Source organism: Saprolegnia diclina (genome assembly GCF_000281045.1).
Source record: "Saprolegnia diclina VS20 unplaced genomic scaffold supercont1.60, whole genome shotgun sequence".
Classification (NCBI taxonomy): domain Eukaryota; phylum Oomycota; class Saprolegniomycetes; order Saprolegniales; family Saprolegniaceae; genus Saprolegnia; species Saprolegnia diclina.
This window is the reverse complement of record NW_008246127.1, coordinates 241,446-255,368: the sequence shown is the minus strand read 5'-3', so window position 1 is coordinate 255,368 and position 13,923 is coordinate 241,446. Positions and strand designations below refer to the sequence as shown.

The window sequence follows — 13,923 nt, the reverse complement described above, 5'->3', positions numbered from 1 at the left end:
TGGTTCAAGCCGTACGACCGCCTCCACAAATCGAGTTGCGTGCTGGAAGACGAGAATGCGCGGCGATCTGATCAGAGCGTGTTCCATTGGACAGCGTTAGCAAATCGCAGCTGACGCTCGACTTGCCCGACCAGAGAAGCTAGACAGAAGAAGAAGAAAACCTCTCCAACGGCTCACAGCAACGCAGCCACACTTCTGTTTTTCAAGTTGACACCAAACACCTGACCATCCCAAACGGGCCAGGCGACGATCCAGTCGCGCGACGGACTCGCCAAGCGCCCGCCCGGTCCCGGGCACCACGACGACATTCAACCTTTATTTAACTTCCATTAACTTAATCAATTAATCAATCAACCATCCCGTCTTCTATCTATCTATCTATCTATCTATCTATCTATCTATCTATCTATCTATCTATCTATCTATCTATCTATCTATCTATCTATCTATCTATCAACCACTCGTTGCGCTACGCACCGATCATGGCATCCACACAGCCACGTTGCATTTTCGTACGAGTGAGCACTAACGTCACGAGCTCGAGCACTGTGCATGGCAAGCCTCCTCATATTGCGAAACACCACAGCACCGTCGTCGAGACGATCCACCAATCGAGACCATCCTGGAGTCCAACACCTGTCAGGATGCCTGTACCTGCCACGGGCGGCGCTACTGCGGACAATCCTGCTTGTTGGCATAGATGAGCAGAATGGCGTCTTGCAGCTCGTTTGATGCCAAGAGCGTGTTTAGCTCACAGCGTGCTTCGTCGATACGCGACGTATCGCTGGCGTCAAGATAAGCACGAGCGCGCTGGCTTTGTGCACCGTCGACGAGTAGAACTGGCGAAGGGACATTATAGGGCCTGCGACATCCCACGATATGCAGGAGAGACCCGGAATATCGAGACTCTCGACGTTGAAGCCAATACGGATCCGCGTTGTGACGACGTCGCCGAGTTCGAGTTTGTAGAGGCTTGTGTTCTTGCCCACCGAGTCGAGGCTTAGAAGGAGGAGCTGCATCTTGTGGCCAAGTAACCAGCGAAGTCGCACGTAGAACGAGAGTCGACAGCCCATGGCGATCGGTTTGGAAGGTGCGCTTGGAGGTCAAGGGCGTTGTGTTGGTGAACCATCCAGGCTACTATTTCGTCGTCGTGCCACGTCATGCGATGTGAGCCAATCAAAGCCAGCGCGTCAAAGTACTTAGCGTCTTCTCTCCAGCGATAGCATTTGGAACAAGTCAAAATATGAATTGAAGTGGTCGAAAGCACGAGTCTCTGTTGTCATGGTGGTTGGCGGCGACATGTGAAAAGGAGTGCACCTCGTGTATTCCATTACGGTTGAGCAAGTGCTGTCGCGAGCCAATGAAGACCATCGCAAAGGCCGTCACCACTTGTCGCGCAGCACGCTTGGACAAACCACCGCTGACGAATGAAGCGCAGTTGGAGCGCCTCGGTCACGTCGGCTATACTCATGGCCTGCGCAAGGTCTTGTTTGTTGGCGTAGACAAGAAGGACCGCGTCTCGGAGCGTATCGGACGCTAAAATGATGGCAAGATGGTCGCACGCCGAGTCCATGCGCGCACGGTCACTGGTGTCGACGACAAACAGGATCGCGTCGGCGCCTTCGTAGTAGTGACGCACGATCGACGAGAGGCGGTAGTTGCCACCGACGTCCCACAACGTACACTCGAGGCCTTGGAATTCGAACCGCTCGACGTTGAAGCCAATTGTTGAAATTGTCGTGATTGGCGCCGTAGTGCTGCTGTCCTGAGTCGGGTGAAGCGTGCGCTGGAGCTGGTAGAGGAGTGTGGTTTTACCGGCGGCGTCGAGGCCCAGCATGACCAACCGCGTCTTTTTATTTGGCGCGAAAAGTCGCCACACGTGCGAGTAGACGAGACCCATCGAAAACGCAAGTGCGCTCTCTCCAATCTGTAGATTGCGCCACGTCGTGCCACGTCATGTTGAGGTAGCCAATCATACGCGAGCACGCGTTCGACCCGTCTGATCGTTTCACAAGCACGTCCCTGTTGTCCAGCGTACTACCAAAGCGTCGCGCCTGACCGCTTTGGTAGTACGCTGGACAACAGTGACGTCCTTGCGAAGACGATTTCCGAGACCTGTCGAGCCACCGAGGCGTTGTAGTGAGGAAGGCCCTCCGACGTTGCTCGATGCGATGTTGTAACATACAGAACAAGCGCCGACGACCGGTGTTGTAGCGATGCAGGAGTCTCTTCTTGCCAACGCTGTCTCGATAGATATGCAACGTCCTCCATCGTACAACCCGTGACGTATTTATAATACGAATCAGATTCCTATGCTACATTATCGCATGAGGTCCGCGACGCCATCAATCACCATCAGGGCGACCGCAACACGGCAGCCAAACGATAGCAGCGCACGAGCAATGTGATCATCACACCAAGGATCTCTATAATCAGCAGGCATATACCCTCATGTAGCGAAGCAGTGTAGCAAAGATAAACGTCAGAAAAGGTCATCGAATTGTGGCGGGGTAGTCGCCTTCATTGGTCGCCACGCCGCTGGAAATGGAGCGGGTCGCAAGCCCCTTGTCCTCGACCTTGACCTCAAGCTAATGGCAACGACATGTCTGTTTAAGCTCTCTCGACGGCCTCCAGGCGCCGCATTGTGCAAGCTTATAGTATGCGATTTCGACACAGAAGCAGAGAAGTAGCAACCGATGGATGCATCTTATTTGCGCTCCTGTCTAAAACGCGAGCGGGCGCACCGTCATGAAGTGGCGCACCTGCTCGTCGGTGATGGCCGCGCGCTTGGCCTGGAAATCGGCGTTCGACGCGACGATGATCTCGATGAGCTTGTCCTTGACCTGGCCCGACATCATGCGGCCCTCGCCGTACTCCTTTGCGATCACCGCGAGCTCGGCGTCGTTCTCGAGAAGGAACGTCAAGTACTGGTACGGAATGTCCACGTCCAAGTTTGCGCCGTACTTTTCATGGTCGGCCTTGGTCTCGCCGCCGCCGCTAAACGCGTACCGGCGGATCTTGTCGGCCACATCGGCGGCCGAGTCGGACACAAAGATCGTCGGCGACGGGCCGCTCGAGCTCATCTTGGTGGTCGCACCTTCGAGCGCCGGGAAGAACTTGGAGAGGATCAGCGCCGGCTTGGCGTACCCGATGCGAGGCGCCACGTCGCGCGTCATGCGGAAGTACGGGTCCTGGTCGATCGCGCACGGGATCAAGCAGCGCAGGTCCGTGCGGCCGCCAAACGGCACCGGAAAGCACTGCGGGAACGACGGCGCGGCCTGGATCGCAGGAAACGACGACTTGCCAATGTTGTCCGAGCCCGTAAAGCCAAAGATACCACGCACTTGGTTGTACGTGACGCACTTTTGGATCTTGAGCACTTCAGGGTACAGCGTGCCAATGTAGTCCGAGTTCTTGAAGATGAACGTCTTGGTCGGGTCAAAGCCGCACGCGATAATGTCCTTGGCGTTCTCGTTCGCCATAAAGTCCGACTCGGCCAACGTCTGTTCCTTGAAGAGGTACTTTTCGTCGTCGGTGAGCTGGATCACGAGCGGCACGTCAAACACCTTTTGGAGCCACGCCGTGAACGTGAACGGGATCAAGTGGCCCATGTGCAAGGACCCGGACGACGGCCCGCGACCCGTGTAGAGGTAAAACTTGTTGCCCTTCTCGTAATGATCCAGGATTTCGTGGAGTTCGCGGTGCGAGAAAAAGTAGCCGCGGCGCAGATACCGGTGCGCACGCACGCCCGTGAGCTTCTCAATGCGCGCGACAAGGTCCTGCGTCAGCTGCGACGTGCCGAACGTGTCGATGAGCTTGTCGTAGTCGACGCCGCCCTCGGCCTCGACGTCCCACGGCGTCACCTTTTGCGCGTTCGCGTCGCCGTTGATCGCCGTGTAGTGCGCATACTTGGCCTGGCGCAACAGCAAGTCCGTGTCGACCGGCGCGGCGCTCGCCTCGGTCGGGCGGCCCGTCACCGACGGCTTGGCCGGCTTGGCAGCCTTGGCGGCCTTGGGCTTGGTGTCCTTGGGCTGCGCCGCCTTCTCCGCAAGCTTCTTCTCCTTCTTGAGCTGGCTCTTGGACTTGCCACCCTCGGCGGCATTCTCGGCCTGGGGTGCTTCGGCCTTGGGCGCCTTCGGAGCGGCCGGCGGCTGGTAGTCGTTGCCGGTCAAGTCCTTGTACTGCTTCTTGAGCGTAACGAGGTCGGCCACCTGGCCCTTGAAGTCTTCCTTCTTCGCCTTGAGGTCACGCACCTCGTTGCCCTTGGCGACGATCGCAGCTACAATCGAGTCGACGTCCATGCTGCTTCCTGGCCACAATCTGAAATGACCAGCCAGATGACGCCAGCCGGCGACCATATTTTATTACATCGCTTTGCGATTTGCTACAAATACGTAGATTAATCGTATTTTTATCGCATTAAAATACGCTGCCCAAGTGCATTTTGAGTGGTCGATGCGTCATTGCCACAAGAAATGCGAATGCGCAAGGCCGCCGCCGAGGGCACCAGCCACGCTGCAGCTCATCGCCCGCGTCCAATTGTACTGGCAGCTAGCCGATGCAATGTCCAGCGATGTAGTACTATCGAAATGCTAGACGGTCCAGGCTGGCGATGAGGCGAAAGCTGCAACAAATCGGCCATTTAGCCCACCGTGGCGTTCGTTCCAAGGCCTCACCCAGCCTAATGGTGACCCTATGACCACCACCACTGCATTGACGGTGCTCATTTGGCCTGTGCAAAGGGCTAAACGCATGTGGATGGCTCATCGAGCACTTGCGATGGCGCCGAAAGGTCCGTGCTCGTAAGCGCTCCCAGACGATCACGGCACGCATGGCCTGTGCCATCAACAGGCCCATAGACAGATATATGCAGCCATGTACTTGCGCAAGGACAGCCTTCCGGCTGCAGCATGACGCCTGTAGCAGCCGAGGCAGCGCGGCAAGGTCGACAGTTTCATTTTGGAGGTTACAGGCCTAGGCTCCGGATAACATACAAACAGCAAGTCAAAAATCAAGGAAGGAATGGGAGGCCAGCCGCAGTATCCGGTTGAATCCGTTGCGAGCAGCGGAGCACAAAAGCTTGCAGCCGCCGAAGGACGGAAGCGATCACGAGACGCGCCAGCGCCGACCCTAGCACCGCCCGAGCATCCCACGGACGCGCGCTTGACCTCGTCGACCTCACCGACTGCTCCTCATCCGAACCGCGCCGATAGCTATGGTAGCCACGCTGCAGTGCAAGGCCCACACGCCCGACCCGACCTTGGGTCGACGGGACAACAACAACAACAACAACAACGCCAAAGAAGGTAGCCGCCGGCGTGGCGTCGACGGCAGTGCGCGTGACGTAGCACAGAAGCTCTCGAGCCCGATGGCGCCGAGTCCGCGCTTGGTGTACCGGTACGAGCCAGAGGCGGTCACTGCATCAGGTCGGTGCGTAGGCGCAAGCTCGGCAACGAAACATGTACCAAGACAAAGCACGAGCGTGGAGGCTCCCAGCAATTATGTCACGCCTCATTGAGCCCATTGACAGGGCCAAAAAGCTCACCGCCCATCGTCGTCGCAGCGCCCATGCAACGTCCACGCCCGTACGGCTCACGGCAGCCGCACAGCATACTGATGGAGTCATATGTAGCTCGCCCGTCGATACATCAGCCCCCGTGACGACCCATCGCGACAAGAAGGGACCGCCGAAAAGCTCGCGCAAGTCGGGCGCCAAGCCGCCGTCATATGAGCTCTCGACTCCGTCCAAGACGGATTTTCGCCACGCCGTCCAGCCCAGTAGTGCGTCAGGACCCGAGAAAGTACGGTCACCGTGCGCGTCGCGGAAGAAGAAGTCGACGAGCCATACGCGAAGCGACAACAATACACCGACAACGCCTCCGCTGGCATCTCGCGATCGCACAAGCAGCTCGACTGCGTCAGTGGAGCCAGATCCTCCGTACTCTGCACACTCAACCATCATGTGCAACCAAGATGTAGCGCTCCACCGATCTCATAGCATCGCGTAGGTGGGCCTCGGACGAGATTGAAGCGTTTGTCGCTGCTGTCGACAACGAGATGGCGGCGATGGGCCAAGCCTACTGCAAAGCGCTGCAGTACTTGAACCGGTCCGTGGTCGCGCTCTGGGCTTATGCGTTCATTGATGTGTACGGGTCCCTTTGCACGCAGCTCGCGCTTCCTGGGAGTGACCTCGACTGCGTCATCGTCGTGCCAGAAGCCCATCACGGCCTGTCGCCGATTTCGATGCTCCGCGAGGTCCACGCGGCGGTGCGCGACCAGGCAAACGTTGTGGACGTCGAGCTTCTCGAAGCCGCGAGCATTCCCGTGCTCAAGCTCGTCTTCCAGCTCGGCGACGCCTCGGTGCCCATAGACCTTAGCGTCGCTCATTCGGCGGGCCACTCGGGGCTGGCGTCGCGGGACCTCGTGAAAAAGTTCGCCGAGTACATGCCCGCGCTGCGGCCACTGGCGCTGGTGCTCAAGGCGCACCTCAAAGCCAACGGTACACCCCCTGTCTTCTTCATGGCGCTTGGATCATCTTCATTCGGACCGACATAGGCCTCTGCTGTGCGTTCTCAGGCGGTCTCTCGTCGTATGCGCTCGTCGTACTCATCATTCGGTTCCTCCAAGTATGCACAAAAGTAACGTGAGGATGGTGATGCGCATGCTCGGTGTCTAGTGTTTTGGCGACGTACACGTGTCCCACACGGAGCCACCGACGCCCGAGCTACCGCGACAGCCCAACACGCTCTACACCTTCTTCCGCCATGGTGCATCTTTCGTATCGTCGGGATGGTCTATGACGAATGCGTAGATGCGGTCGTCTGGCAAGGCACGATTGGCATGCTACTGCTCACGTTTCTCGAGCAGCACATAAGCTTTGAGTTTGCCGCGTATGGCGTGAGCATCGCCAACGGCGGCGAGTACTTTGCCCTCAATGACGTGGCCGGCGACACGAGCTTTGCGGTCCACGCGCACATTGTGGATCCGCTCGCGACGCATCGCGTGCTCGGCAACTCGTTCCGTATCCACGAGGTGCGACGAACTGGGTCTCGTCGGCGAGTTGACTCGACTCTGAACTAGATTGTGCGCGCGTGGAGCCAAATGCACCGCCAGATTCTGGTGCGCGCACCGCTTGTGGAATTGCTGTCGCCGGCGCCATAGCTTTTTTTCATTTTTCCGTATTTCCACAACACACAGTGCAAGTAGACGACGACAGTAGCAACCCCGATCGAAACACCTACCCAAACGTATATTATCGAAATGTCAACAACCACGATCAACTTTACCCTACCCCCATGGTCGGGATTAAACTCGAATAATCCAGTGTTTCGCGCTCTTCGTATACTGTATTTGCTCAGGAAGAGGGACACGCGATTGTCATATGTACCACAATCGGCCTACTGTACTATCAGGCTACTGTGCACGGTTTTCCAGTTTTGTTGGGACAACTTTACGTGTATTAAATTTGACAGTTCATTGTGACCGGCAATCATCTGGTCGTATGCATTGTAAGAGGTAGATCCCATTTTGGTGCCAAGATGACCGACGGCCAGCACCCGACGACGAAGCAAGTGACCAAGGTGAGCGTCCTCATCGAGGCCATCGTGAGCAAGCGTGGGCGCTAGGACATCAATGGCATTGCCACGACGCTGATCGTGTCCGAGTTCAGCGACCGTCTCTTCATCGCAGCGACGCAGCTTGGCACGTTTGGCACCATTGTACATCGTCGAGGTCGATGCCATCGCCGGCGCTCACGCTCGCATCGTAGCTCGAAGCCACGAGCACCGAGTCGTTCAACGGCAATGCGAGCGCCAACATTGCCATTCGCCTCGGGAAGCGCGACGACCCGCTTCTGCTCGTGTATGCCCGCCAGTTCCTCGAGCATTTTGGGTACGACCGCATCGTCGTCTTCCTCGCTCATGCATCTCTGTAGCATGCCCCGTGGCAAGGCCATTGTCGCCGCCGTCGGCCTCAAGGACCGAAGTGCGCCGACGTTCGAGGCGATCATGACGACGATCAAAGCCGAGCTCTTGCACTAACACCACACCAACCAAGACTTTCGTATTGCAGCGTATCTCTGTCGACTACCACTGGTGCAAGCGATCGAGGATGAAGGGTGTAAAGTACGTGATGAGGATGCTGGCGCCGGCGCGGACGAGGCTCAGGTGGGCCTCGCGCACGACCGCGTCCATCGAGTTGGTGCCATTGCCATAGTCGGAGAGCATCTTGTACTCGCCCGAGACGACGTAGCAAGCGACGGGCACGAGCTGCTTGGCCGAAAGCTCCTTGACAATGTCGCCGTAGAACAAGCTCGGCTTGACGATGACCGTATCCGCACCTTCGGCCACGTCGCGGTCGTAGGCCAGCAGCGCGTGCGTCGTCGAGCCGACCGGGTGCTGGTACCGGTTGCGGTCGCCCTTGAACGTGCTCTCGACCGCGTCCCGGAATGGCGCGTACATGCACGACGCCTTCTTGGACGTGTACGCCATGATCGACACGTGCGCAAAGCCGTTCGCGTTGAGCGACGTGCGGATCGCGCCGATCCGGTTGTCCATCATGTCGGACGGGCACAGCATGTGGGCGCCGGCGCGGGCGTACGCGAGGCCAATGTCGGCGAGGCGCGCGACGGACGCGTCGTTGTCAATGACGTCTTCGTCGTCCACGCGGCGAAGCACGCCGCAGTGGCCGTGGTCCGTATACTCGCACATGCACACGTCGCACGCAATGAGGAGGTCGGGCAGCGCCTTGCGGATCGCCTGCGTGCACGTGATCACAGGCGTCTCCGGGGCGTCGGCCATACGCCCATGGCCGCACTTGTCTTCGACAACGCCAAAGAGCATGATGGAGCGGAGGCCCTTGGCCTGCAAACCGCGTAGATGGGCCACCAAGGTCGCAAAGTCGCCACTCGGCCCCGCGCCCCACTGGACGTTGGGCTCGAGGCCGCGGATCGGGTTGTCAGACGTACGCGATGTGACGAAGAGCGGGTAGATGAGCTGCGACGCATGGATGTGGGGCTCAGTCCACGCACGGTGGGCAGGGTGGGCAAGGCCAGAGTGCAAGCTCATGCTGCTGATGGCTTCGGCAGGATTCGAAAGTGAACCGCTCTCAAGCGCTTTGGGACTTGTCCTTTTTAGGATCTCTGTCCGAAATTAACAGGAGAAATAGAAAGCGAGCCAATCGAGCGTTTGGAACATCCATCCCACTTTACGAGGTGGATGCGCATTTCTGTTCGCATCCGGTACCCATTTCCCTACCCCGTCGTGGAGGACATCGACATGCGGCATGCTGCTGCTGGAGCCGACGTGGCATACCATTTCGTTAGTCGTAAAGACGACACGATTTTGTTGTGAAGTTGGGGGCAATCTCGTTGGTGAGTACCAGAGTGAGTGCCCTTGTCATGCAGTGATGAGTTTTTCGCCACCTGTGATTACATAGTCGACTAGATGCGAAAGTTAGTGGGTAACGCAAGACCGATACACACCCGTTTAGGGACACACGCTGCTGCGTCGTTCGTTGTTTTAACGTCATGTAGAGGTGGGGGACCTCTTCTACCACATCGTCAATGTGGTCTCTCCGATCCATAGCTCTATAGCTATTTAGTTCTACAGCTCTAGTGCTATCGGATTATAGCTCGCTTCGTGCTGCGTTGATCGTGGCAAGTGGCCAGTTGAAAATTTGTGTTTAAAAAATATAGAAAATAGAAACCATCGTCATCAGCCCTTGCCCCATTGCAGGAGGATGAACTCAGGTGAACAGCCAGCTGGCACCAAGGGTATATGGCTCGTGGTATGGACAAGGCGGCAGAGACTGTTGATTGTTCTGGCCCGTCGTCGTTGGCGTACTGCAATCATTTCTGACCGAACCTAACATTTGCACGCGGCTGACCTGACGCGCTCGCGCTCGGTGCCCGGCGTACGACCGATGGTCGTTGACGCTTCAACGTTCACAGCAAAATGAGGCCGATGTCTGTAGAAAGGACTAGGGATTACACTACACAGACACTAGATTCATTTAAAAATACCAACCAGTTTAATAAAATAGACACCGCCCGGTGGCCACCCATGGTGGACACGCCGACTAAGTTTAAAAATACTAGTCGAACTCTAGATGGCGGCGGACTATAGTCATCGGTCGTTGCACGACCACCTGTTCCACCCACACGCCTTCTTTTCCACTGAATTATAATAGTTTAGGCACTAGTCGTTTGTAAAGGACTACGTAATTGCGTCGTATTAAAATAAATTTTCAGTGGTCGTGGACTTCAACAAATATATATTAATTCCTCTATTTTATTAGCCAGGACCTCCTTCCTTTGCTGCGTCCGCTTGGCCAAGGACGTAGTGTACTCGGTCGTCCTCGCAGCGTGGACGTCACAAGTCGTGCCCTTGATGCTCCTTGCACTGCACCTTTCACCGCCATGTCGACGACGCCAAGTGCAATGTGAAATAATAAAATAAAATCGGTTTCGAAACGCGGGACAATGTTTCAGCTGCATTAAATTATAATATATTCGGGCCTTTGCCCTAGTTGCTGACTACGGAATCGCACCCGCCGCAGCAGGATGAGCTCGTCCGCGCTGGCGCCCACGCCGAGCTCGCCGCCGCCGCCGTCGTCGCGCCATGGCAACCACCGGACGGCGCACATCTGGGAACACTTTGTCAAGCGCCACGACCTCGGCAAGTACCACAACAACTGGCGCGTCGAGTGCAAGCACTGCCGCGCTGGCCACGAGGCGGGCACGGGCGCGCCGCCCGAGGTGCTCATCTCGACCAAGCCCAAGATGATTGCGCACCTCAAGGCATGCGCGTTCGCACCGCGCGCCGAGCTCGCGTACCTCGACTTGATCGAAGCCGAGCCCCGCGTCGTGCGCAAGGACAAGCCGACCAAAGAGAACGACGTGCGCAACGACGTTAGCAGCAGCGAGACGCGCAAGGACGCCGTCGACCCCGAAGCGCACCTCTCCAAGAAGGCGCGTGGCGACAAGATCAAGATTGCGCGGCCGCACGTCAAGCGCACGCACACGTACCAGAACCCCGCGACCGCCCACGTGTGGGAGCACTTTCTCAAGCGCCACGACCTCGAAAAGTACTACAACAACTGGCGCGTCGAGTGCAAGCACTGCCGCGCCGCGTATGATCACCGTGGCGACGACAACTCGGTGCCCGAGCCCAAGATTATCATTTCGGCCATGCTCAAGATGAAGGCGCATCTGAAGAAATGCGCCTACATCCCACCGGGCGTCGTCCTCGCCATGGATCTGCAACCGTCGCCGCCCAAGTCGACCGCCGGCCTCGCGGCCATCCGCGCGCTCGTGCCACGACGCAACGACAAGTGCATCGTCGCGGTCCGGTCCGACGTCGAGCAAGAGCCGTTCTGGATCGCGTGCTTGGTCGACGAGGTCGACACGGCGGTGATGGCAAGCGACCGCGTCGTGAATGTCACGTGGCTCTCCAAGACGAGCCGGGGATTTTACATCTACGCCAACGACGACACCGTACCGCTCGGTGCGATCCTCTGCGAAGTCTCGCTCGACGAGATCCATCCGGACGAATTTGCGATTCCGCGCATTTTCCTCGACAAGGTAACATATATTTTGTGTTGCAATTACCAAAAATCCACTTTCAATTGTGTAGATTCGAGATGCTTTGGCGCGCAACACGACGATTCCGTTCGTGTACAAGCGCAAGCGGGAGGCGCCGAGTAGCGGCCACCCGCTGCCGTCGCTCAAGCGACAAAAGGTCGAGCCGCAGACGTCGTTTCTGACGCTGCCGACCCGCAGCGTCGATGTAAACGCTGGCAACCACCGGCGCACCGCCAACTACCACATCTGGGAGCACTTTACGAAGCGCACCGACATGGACAAGTACCATTCGTATTGGTACGTCGAGTGCAACCACTGCCGGTATGCGTACGCCCACCGCGGCTCAACCGGGTACCCGGCGACGACGCCCGAGCCGACCCCGTTCCGGTCGACCGTCGCCTACATGCAGACGCACCTGGACAAGTGCGTGTACGCGCGAGCTGCAATGGCGTCGGCCGCGCCGTGGCAGAGCAACAACAACACTACGACGACCAACTCCACTACCAACGCGCCATGGCAAGGCGCGCCGATGCCAGCAAGCATGCACCCCCCCGCGTCGTCCGTGCGCAGTGTCGCGCCGCCGGGGGGGCACTACCCCATGTACCACCCGGGCCCCCCGAGTATGGTGTTTGCCACCCCCCACGGACCGCCGACGGCGATATTGCCCGGCTTGCGGCTTGTCGACGAAGACGCGCAGAGCGTCACGAGCAGCGCAGCGGTACGCACTTCGATCCTCGCTCGCGACATCTTTTTTACATATTTATTTGTGTCTAGTTTGAGGCCGAGCTCACGTCGCGGGAAGATGCACTTGAGTCGCCCGAGTTTGCGAGTCCGATTTGGCGCCACTTTGTCAAGCGCAGCGATGTGCCCAAGTTTTACTACTTTTGGAAGGTCGAGTGCAAGCACTGCCGGTACGCGTACGACGTGCAGCGGGCGACGCGCAACGAACCCGTCCTAATCGACTCGGACCCCGTGCTCATGCGCTATCACATTGAGCACTGCCGGTGGATCACTGCGCCCGGCGAGATCGTTGACCGCGTGCTCTCAGCGTCGTCCAGCGCAGCGCCAAAGATGGCCGGTGACGACGTCCACGTGGTCTTTCCGGCCATGACGGTCGTCGCCGTGCGCAGTGACCAGAGCAAGCGCGAATTTTGGCTCGCGCAGCTCGGGTTTGACGTGACGGCCGGGATGCTGCGGTCACCCGACCCCGCGACCGTCGACGTGACGTGGCTCGACAAGTCGCACTCGAGCGGCATGTACAGCTTTGGCGCCGACGAGCCGATTCCAGTGACGTCGATTTTGTGCGACTTGGAGCTCGAAGAAGTCGCGCCCGGCGCGTTCCTCGTGCCGCCGCTGCATGTGGACCGGGTACGTCATCTTGTCGTCTTGTCCACTCTGAGGTTTATGGGTAGATTCAACACTATTTGCTTGTGTAAGACGTGCTAGACAAATTGTACAATTACTGTAACCAACACGTTGTCGCTTATCGTTCGCTGAGGCGACTGTCATAGTCGTACTCGTCGTCGAGTGCATGTGAGAGCGAGAGAAACGACGCGTCGACCGTCGCATAACTGTTGGTGCTGCCGTCCGGCGTCTGCCAGCCGTGCACCGACGCGCCCGAGACGCCCGAGATCGACTGCTCGTCCAGCGCGTCCGGGTAGCTCCCGGGTACTATGTGGTCCTTGGGCGACGGGCGGCTCGAGCGCAGGATCATGGTCGTGCAGTCGTCGTCGGTGAGGATCGAATGCGGCAAGCCATCGTCGTTTTGGTACAAGTGGAACCACGAGACAGGCGCCGTGGGCGACCCGACAACGACCACGACGTCGGGCCGGGGCTTGCGGCACGGCCGTTTGTCGCAGCGAGATCCGATGACAGCGACGACGGCAAGGAGCGTGACGGCGACGACGGCGGCAACGACCAGCAGGACGGGCGACGACAAGGGGGCTCCAGGCGCGTCGGTCGCAGCCAGATGGCGCAGGCTACGTGAGGTGGTAGACATAATATTACGTACGATGGCGACGTCGGTGGCGACGGCCAGCGTAATGGCGCTCTCTGGCCTCTGCGCGCAAGCGATACTGTGAGTTGGTAGAGGCCACGACGCGGGGGTGATTGGATCGCAGCCATTGGTGCATGCGTCGACGTGGCACAGAGGTGGCACGGTCGATGGCACGAGCAGTGTCCAGCCGGCGCTGGTCGGCGCGAGGGTGACGCCATGCGGGCAGCGCGCCAGACGCACCCAGTCGTCCTTGCCTGCTTCATAGCAGACCAGCGCCACCATGGCACCGCCTTTCTAAAAAATAAGCCAAAATTTCGAAGCCGCCCAACGACACTTGTTCTTCCTG

General features: G+C 58.3%; 8 protein-coding genes across 8 annotated transcripts; 3 read left to right on the top strand and 5 right to left on the bottom strand.

Moving 5' to 3' along the window:
• Positions 1–746: 746 nt before the first annotated feature.
• SDRG_13503 (hypothetical protein) lies at positions 747–1,073 on the bottom strand (the record flags this gene model as incomplete). The annotated part of the gene is made up of 1 exon (XM_008619595.1): positions 747–1,073. The coding sequence occupies one exon, from the start codon at positions 1,071–1,073 to the stop codon at positions 747–749; it is 327 nt and encodes a 108-aa protein (XP_008617817.1).
• Positions 1,074–1,256: 183 nt separating this feature from the next.
• SDRG_13502 (arf/Sar family, other) lies at positions 1,257–1,894 on the bottom strand. Its single transcript, XM_008619594.1, has one exon. The coding sequence runs from the start codon at positions 1,835–1,837 to the stop codon at positions 1,331–1,333; it is 507 nt and encodes a 168-aa protein (XP_008617816.1). The 5' UTR covers positions 1,838–1,894; the 3' UTR covers positions 1,257–1,330.
• A 784-nt stretch (positions 1,895–2,678) lies between these two features.
• On the bottom strand, positions 2,679–4,349 carry SDRG_13501 (tryptophanyl-tRNA synthetase). Its single transcript, XM_008619593.1, has one exon. The coding sequence runs from the start codon at positions 4,299–4,301 to the stop codon at positions 2,724–2,726; it is 1,578 nt and encodes a 525-aa protein (XP_008617815.1). The 5' UTR covers positions 4,302–4,349; the 3' UTR covers positions 2,679–2,723.
• Positions 4,350–5,054: 705 nt separating this feature from the next.
• SDRG_13500 (hypothetical protein) lies at positions 5,055–7,336 on the top strand. Its single transcript, XM_008619592.1, has 8 exons — positions 5,055–5,397; positions 5,439–5,585; positions 5,633–5,962; positions 6,009–6,499; positions 6,556–6,626; positions 6,677–6,767; positions 6,812–7,032; positions 7,081–7,336. The coding sequence occupies exons 1-8, from the start codon at positions 5,216–5,218 to the stop codon at positions 7,159–7,161; spliced, it is 1,614 nt and encodes a 537-aa protein (XP_008617814.1). The 5' UTR covers positions 5,055–5,215; the 3' UTR covers positions 7,162–7,336.
• Positions 7,337–7,538: 202 nt separating this feature from the next.
• SDRG_13499 (hypothetical protein) lies at positions 7,539–8,039 on the top strand (the record flags this gene model as incomplete). Its single annotated transcript, XM_008619591.1, has 4 exons — positions 7,539–7,580; positions 7,626–7,718; positions 7,769–7,890; positions 7,934–8,039. 4 exons carry the CDS (start codon positions 7,539–7,541, stop codon positions 8,037–8,039), a joined length of 363 nt encoding a protein of 120 aa, XP_008617813.1.
• A 45-nt stretch (positions 8,040–8,084) lies between these two features.
• On the bottom strand, positions 8,085–9,065 carry SDRG_13498 (delta-aminolevulinic acid dehydratase; the record flags this gene model as incomplete). Its single annotated transcript, XM_008619590.1, has 1 exon — positions 8,085–9,065. One exon carries the CDS (start codon positions 9,063–9,065, stop codon positions 8,085–8,087), a length of 981 nt encoding a protein of 326 aa, XP_008617812.1.
• A 1,496-nt stretch (positions 9,066–10,561) lies between these two features.
• On the top strand, positions 10,562–13,017 carry SDRG_13497 (hypothetical protein; the record flags this gene model as incomplete). Its single annotated transcript, XM_008619589.1, has 4 exons — positions 10,562–11,581; positions 11,634–12,299; positions 12,356–12,949; positions 12,994–13,017. 4 exons carry the CDS (start codon positions 10,562–10,564, stop codon positions 13,015–13,017), a joined length of 2,304 nt encoding a protein of 767 aa, XP_008617811.1.
• A 47-nt stretch (positions 13,018–13,064) lies between these two features.
• SDRG_13496 (hypothetical protein) lies at positions 13,065–13,859 on the bottom strand (the record flags this gene model as incomplete). Its single annotated transcript, XM_008619588.1, has 2 exons — positions 13,065–13,560; positions 13,729–13,859. 2 exons carry the CDS (start codon positions 13,857–13,859, stop codon positions 13,065–13,067), a joined length of 627 nt encoding a protein of 208 aa, XP_008617810.1.
• Positions 13,860–13,923: the final 64 nt, after the last annotated feature.

What these genes read in the sequence shown, in the direction of transcription:
- SDRG_13502 (XM_008619594.1), bottom strand. Translation starts at nt 1,837, where the DNA reads ATGCTGGGCCTCGACGCCGCCGGTAAAACCACACTCCTCTACCAGCTC.
- SDRG_13501 (XM_008619593.1), bottom strand. Translation starts at nt 4,301, where the DNA reads ATGGACGTCGACTCGATTGTAGCTGCGATCGTCGCCAAGGGCAACGAG.
- SDRG_13500 (XM_008619592.1), top strand. Translation starts at nt 5,216, where the DNA reads ATGGTAGCCACGCTGCAGTGCAAGGCCCACACGCCCGACCCGACCTTG. An exon ending in AGTCCGCGCTTGGTGTACCG is followed by an intron (nt 5,398 to 5,438) that starts GTACGAGCCAGA and finishes GTCGGTGCGTAG; the next exon opens with GCGCAAGCTCGGCAACGAAA. An exon ending in GGCGCACCTCAAAGCCAACG is followed by an intron (nt 6,500 to 6,555) that starts GTACACCCCCTG and finishes GGACCGACATAG; the next exon opens with GCCTCTGCTGTGCGTTCTCA.